Raw genomic sequence first — 6,327 nt, 5'->3', positions numbered from 1 at the left:
GAAGATGAGATGGGGGAAGAGGGTGCTAGGATACACCAGGACCTCAGGGCCCTGCCTTCACCCATACGCTGGGTGATGCTCGCATTTGCCCAAATACGGGGGACTTAAAAAAAAAAAAAACCAAACAACACACCAAAAAAAACCACTACAGGAAAAGCGTTAGCTGCAGAAACTAAGAGGCAGAGGCAGGAACCCCGCGGCTGTGCCCGAGAAGGGACACCCAGTGCTGCGCTCCCCAGCCCCGCGTCACCCCTCACCTCTCCCCCCTCGTCCCACCTGCCCGGGACAACCACCGGCACGGAGAAACACCCAACGGGAGCCACGCTGCCCCGCGCGAGCTGCCTGCGAGAAGTGAAATAACACACAGAGAGTTACCACGTTGAGGCAAATCACAGTCTCATCAGGCCCTGCTAATTTGTGTCATCTGAGGCCCAAAATAACCCTCCCTCCCCCCTTCCACTCCAGGTTTTTCAAAGCAAGATTAATTGACTTTGCTATGTTGCAGCAATTAAAATAGCGAGCACCAGGGCCTGTCAGATGATCCTCATCAGCCTCCATATGCTGCAGCCGTGCCAAGCACTGGCTCCAAGATGCTGCTTCACAGTCTCACCACATCCTTCTTCCCGCTTGGATCACGATAACAGGGACCGCGCCACGGCTAAGCCCGCTCTACATCGTTACAATTCCATCAGCGCTTCCAAAAGCTTTGCTCCGCCTGCGAAAGCTGCTGCAGAAGCGAAGGCTACGTCTAATTAAAATGCATCCCCCGGGAGAGGCCGGCGAGGAGCACGGCTGCGTTACCCTGCCGGGCTGCGGAGCGGGAGCCGCTCTCCTGCGGAGCGGGGAGGGCAGGTTCCCGGCTTCAGCCTCTGATCCGAGCTCCTCGCCTAGGAGGGCAAATCCAAAGGATCACAACGGGATCCACAGCAGGCTAAGCTTCCCTGGGGGGGGCCACGCTCTGGAGACACGGAGAGATCTGCTCGTGCGCAGCCAGACTGCGAGCGCCTCTAATCAGCCCTTCCACAACCTCATAAACCCCCAGGGAAGAGATTTCTCTCCTTTGAAAACACCGACAAAACGCCCTGCAAAGCCTCTGTAACGCGGTACAGCCACGTGAGGCTGCCGCCAGCGAGAGCAGAGGCTCTGGGAGCAGCCCCGAAGACGTGTTTGACAGTGACTGCCAAACCCCTTTCACTGCAGACCATTTAAACACAAGCGCTTGCCCTAAAATATTAACGCTGGAAAGCGCTGCTGCCCGTTTCTTACAAACTAATGGATCCGCGAGCGCTGCGGAAGGGCCTTCGGACAGGGACATGAGGATTTTCACACGATACATTAACACGCTGCCGGAGGTTTTCTTTAGGGAATGCTGCACATACGGATGAGATGCAGAGAACGAAGCACAGGACAGGGGCCCGGCCCGGCCTCATTTCTTCCATTAATCACTCTGAGAAACAAAAGCTCCCAGAGCCACTTGTGGGTTAAAATGGAAGCTCTGCTCGCAGGGAGCTGCGGCACCAGGCACACCGAGCGGCCCCAGAAGGGATGTTATTTTTGGCAGCTATTACAACCAGGTTTTGTTCAAAACTAAGCTAGCAAAAGCAGCTTAGTGCAGCTGTGCCATCCGTGATCCCACCTGCTTTTGACTTGATTTCTGTTATTGTTTCTCACCTTCTCAGAGCCTGAGAGCGAAGGAAGCAGACTCTCAGCCACAGTTGCTGCAACGAGCGTGAGGGGAAGGAGGGAGGGGGCTGGCTGCGCAGATAACAGGAAGCCACATGCTTGACGAGCTCTTTGAAGGCAGCCTTAGAACCGGATTCTTAATGTTTGTGTCGACTAATCTCCGCACAAGCTGCTGCACCCGCAGATCCAATGAGCAGGGACAATACCTTGTGACACCTATACTGGGACACTCCTCATTTTTATCTCCCTCAGAGCACACAGGAGGAAATTCTTCTTCTTCAGGTCAATACGGAAATATCACCTGGACCGTGATGTTTCACTTGGCTGTTGAGCTTCACTGTCCCCCTTGGCTGAAGAGGAGGCTCATCTCCGGTGCCGTTGGCAAGGGAAGGAGGTGAGGTTTGCTTCCCATCGCTCCCGTGTTCACCATTTGAAGAAGACCAGCCCGGCCAGAGCCGTGTAGCCCAGCACCAGGAAGAGAACCTTCAAGAGACGGTCGTTCTTGTCTTCCAACTCCTTCGCAAGGATCTCAAAGAAGGTGATGAACAAGAAAGTGCCCCCCGCAATGCCTTGCAGGAGCAGGGAAGTAATGTTGCTGGCCGCATTTTGGGTGCTCTCAATCCCCATCCCAATGCTAATGCCCAGAGGAATCATCAGGCTCACAGTCACAGCCATCTTCACAGCATCCTTCAGTGGCAACGAGGTTTTGGCCATGCTGACGCCCAGCGCCACCGCTACCAGCGTCTCGTGAATGGCAACTCCTAGGAACAAGCTCATGACTTTGCCGCCCTCCTCCTGCAAGCCCAGGGCCAGTCCCTCGAAGATGGAGTGCGTACATAAAGCAAACACCAGCCCGACGAGCCGTAAGGGGCTGGAGCGGGAGAGCTCCTGGATACTCAGGCTGTGGGAGTGGTGCCCATGTTCACTGTACAACGTGCGCCCTCGGGAAGATGCGATGAAGGGACTCTCGTATTCAGAGTCGCTCCCGACATCCGAACCGGCATTGAAGGTCTCTAAGTCAATGAAGGAGGGCTTTTCCTTCTGGAAGGTCAAGACGAGCTGCTCCACAAAGACCGTCACAAAGAAGCCAACCATCATGATGGTCTCAGCCACCGGGTAGTCCGTGGTGACGTTCCCCTGCCTGAGAACTTCATCGAGCTGGAACGAAGCAAACAATCCACAGTGAATCAATCACCTTTGTCTCTCTAAAGGGAAATATTCCTATTGTGTTCACACAACTCTAAATGGACACTAAATTGATCCACGACGCTTTAATACCCCTGTATATAGGCCTCAGCATAAGAGACAGGGAACCTATTTGCTTTCCAGTGGAAGGTTAGTGGCTGTCTGAAAGTGTTTTAAACACACACAGAATGGCAGGAGTTTTGAGCCTCACACCCCAGGCGATGCTCAGCCTCCTGCATCAAAAAATAGTCTCCAGTTATTCCACCCGGACAGTCAGCAGTCGCAGCTCGCCCTCCTGATCCAAAACACCAGGCACAGCACAGCCGTTTCCGAGGAGGCCGCGTGGGCCACGCTGGCAAGACACAGACCCTTCACCCCCGTTTCCACAGGGGCAGAGGTCTGGTGGCCTGGGCCTCTGCAGGGCAGGAGAGGAGAGGGTGGTCCCCACCCCACACAGGGGTCCCTAACATCCTCAGTGGCACAGGTTCATTACAATCGCTCGTAAGCGAGAGGCTCATAAGCAGTTACCTTTTCTCTCACAGCAGGCAGCAAGGCGTTGAAGCAGGTGGCCAGGAAGACCCCTCCTCCAAAAGAATTGCAGAGGGCAAGGACCTTCTTGGAGCGATGAGCTTTCTCGTAATCGGCCTCAATTATCTTGACGGGGAGGAGGGACCCAGCCAGCATGAGGACACAGATGCCCAGCAGACACAGCACTTTGGCGACCACGATCTTCATCGCGCTTCCCGGTGAACGCTCCCTGCCAGGGGCCCTGCGGACGGCAGCGGGCAGGGGTCCCTCCGGCCGCTGTTAGAGCGGGCACATCAGCAGGCAACGGCACAGACAGACCTCAAGCGGAAGGTGCTCCCGGGCTCAGAAGCTGTGGACGGGAGTAAAACAAGAGAGATTTTCGTATATGAGCACATACCGTGCAGAACAGCACCTTGCATCTCAAACTGCATGCCAGCCTCTGTATAGCAATCGCCTTAACTCCCCAGAGGCAAGGGGTGGGGATGACGGCGGCAGCACCTCACACACAACGGGTAGAGAAACCGACAGAGAAAAATTTAACTGCAGCAAACAGTAACTTAAAAACCTTGTAAGAATTGTACTGGCCACACAGAACTGGCACAGCCTCAGTTTTTAGAGGTTTCATTTGAAACACCTACACCGTGACAGACACAAAACACTTGATCTTGCAATAAGATCCACCCCAGTCCAACCAAAAGATCAAGTCTTTGGTTTTTAAGCTATGAGAAGAGAATACGGACTTGAGCTGGTGCTATTTGTCACCCAGAAATGGACTTCAACATCTTCCCTCAACATTCACGCAGGTTTTTTTGCACTGCCCGTGAAACAAGACCATCGGATTCATTCCTGCTCGGTCTCCTGAGCCACCGTCACCATCTCGCTCGGGTGGGTCGCAGCCTCTACAGTTGGTTGTTTGCTCTGTACCAGGAGTTGGTGGAAGTTTCCGTTGCCGATGGATACGCATGTCTCTAAAGGGAAACCCTACGGAGAAATTCACTGCAAGGTTCTCTGTTGTCCATAGGGTGTAACAAAAGAGGAGGCAGATGCTAGTTTCATGCAAGAGAAAAATACCAAGATTTGAGTTGTCTAGGTCACAAAAATTGACTCAATCTGAAACATAAAAGCGTTTCCCTCCAGGTTACACGCAGCGGCGGCGAAACTTGTTTTCCTAAAATAATTTTACAAAATAATAATGCTATTTACAAAATCTATTTATAAAAATACATAAACGTGAACAGGTCCCTCTACTGCTGCTCGTTCTTGCAGCAGCACAGCCAGCACCTCGGAGGATTTCACTTACCACTTGCACCAAATTGACTTGTAAAGTCAAATCAACAGCACCTCGAGAAGGTTCTCTTGCAGGTCACCCAGGTAAGAGCTGCCAGACAGCCCCGAGCACTGACGAGACGCTGCAGCGTGCATCGGGGTAACGAGCTAACACTGAACACTTCCAGCCACACTGACACCCACACCCGTGATGGACAAGTAAATAATTGGGTACCTGTTTGTTGGAGCGGCAAATTAATTTTAATACAAAAGATTCCTGAGGCTAAAGTCTCCCTCGAGGGCTGACAGTATTAATCACTATCACCATTTCTGCACAGTGGGCTGCATAAATGGTGCTTTTATTAAAAGGAAGGTGGGAGACTGAACGACTCTGTACTTGGTAAGGGAGTTAAAGCCAGGTATCCATGGGAAGCAATATTCATCGGAAGAAAACCCTGCTCAGATGACACCGATTGACTCACTCCCTGGCAAACCCAGCAGACGAGCCAGGTCTGAACAAGTCCAGAGCCTGAAATCTCGGTGTACGTTGACAGGGCTTCCACAGCAGACAGCCTGTCACCGCGGCTGACGAGCAGGCTCCCTCTCCAGAGACACTGACTCCAGGACTGCCAACGCTCGTCAGCGCTGCGCTGACACAGCTAACGAGTCACACCGCCTTTGTAAAGCACACGCTGCGGTTTCAGCGTCAACAGAACGACAAGGATTTCACCTCGCACGGCGACGGTGCGTTGTTATGCCAAGCTTCTCAAATAAACTCTCTCAGAAAACGACGTTAGCAACAACACCTTGGGATCACAGATCACGAGAGCTTGCGACTGGGTGCGAAGGCACCACCCACACTGCTGCGTTAAGCAGCCAGACAGCTCCCAGGACAGAGGGGAGGAAGAACAAAAAAGAATTCATACCTCTGGAACACGCCTGGCTTCCACTCCGAAAGTCAGAAAACCCCTCACCTATTTTTTTTTTTTCTTGTTTCTTTTATTTTTTTAACCCAGCAACAGCCCCCAACAAAGCATAAAGCCTCAAGCTCCCGGCAGCAGGTGGAGCAGCCGCCTTCCAGTGCCCCCTGACCTGGGGCAGAAAGCAGCTTAGTGAAAAATGAAGTGGTAAGTCCACAAAATACCTTGTCTTTCTCCTCGCCTGCTCTTTCCGACAGCCCAGCGTTCCGGAGCCAGCGCTGCCAACGTCAGGGCTATTGCACCAGCCTGAAAACTTCTGTAATAAAGAATTAACTCAGGAGAGGTACTGCTTGGCTTAGTGGCCCGTAATGAAACATTCACGCAATGAAAATTATTATATAAAGCAGACAGCCCTCTATGGAAGAAACAAAAAAAAAAAAAAAAAGGGGTGTGTGTGTGTCCTTACACATGATCCTTTAAATCTCAGTTTTTCTCCTAAAAACACATGTTCATGATGCCCCCAACATACCGGCACAGCAAAGACAGCGTGATGCTGAAACCAGGCAGGATTCCCCCAGAGCCGCACTTGTCCCAGCACCTCAAGCCACTTGAAATCGTCCCAGTCACCCTGCAGAAGGGGGTGCTGGGTGGGGGGGCTCCTCCCAGGCCACCAGAGCAGGCGTAAACCTGCTTGAGCACCCCAAAAGGGCGCAGAGATGGGGACACACACACACACACACACACA

At 52.6% G+C, this 6,327-nt stretch overlaps 1 protein-coding gene across 1 annotated transcript; it reads right to left on the bottom strand.

The window, feature by feature from the left end:
* Positions 1-409: 409 nt before the first annotated feature.
* Positions 410-5,869, bottom strand: SLC39A3 (solute carrier family 39 member 3). Its single transcript, XM_050910590.1, has 3 exons — positions 5,807-5,869; positions 3,397-3,745; positions 410-2,841 (listed from the first exon to the last, which is right to left on the bottom strand). Exons 2-3 carry the CDS (start codon positions 3,601-3,603, stop codon positions 2,107-2,109), a joined length of 942 nt encoding a protein of 313 aa, XP_050766547.1. The 5' UTR covers positions 3,604-3,745; positions 5,807-5,869; the 3' UTR covers positions 410-2,106.
* Positions 5,870-6,327: the final 458 nt, after the last annotated feature.

This window comes from Gymnogyps californianus, chromosome 24 (assembly GCF_018139145.2).
Source record: "Gymnogyps californianus isolate 813 chromosome 24, ASM1813914v2, whole genome shotgun sequence".
NCBI lineage: Eukaryota > Metazoa > Chordata > Aves > Accipitriformes > Cathartidae > Gymnogyps > Gymnogyps californianus.
This window is presented reverse-complemented; position numbering and strand designations above follow the sequence as displayed.

What these genes read in the sequence shown, in the direction of transcription:
- SLC39A3 (XM_050910590.1), bottom strand. Translation starts at nt 3,603, where the DNA reads ATGAAGATCGTGGTCGCCAAAGTGCTGTGTCTGCTGGGCATCTGTGTC. An exon ending in TGCCTGCTGTGAGAGAAAAG is followed by an intron (nt 2,842 to 3,396) that starts GTAACTGCTTAT and finishes GCTTCGTTCCAG; the next exon opens with CTCGATGAAGTTCTCAGGCA.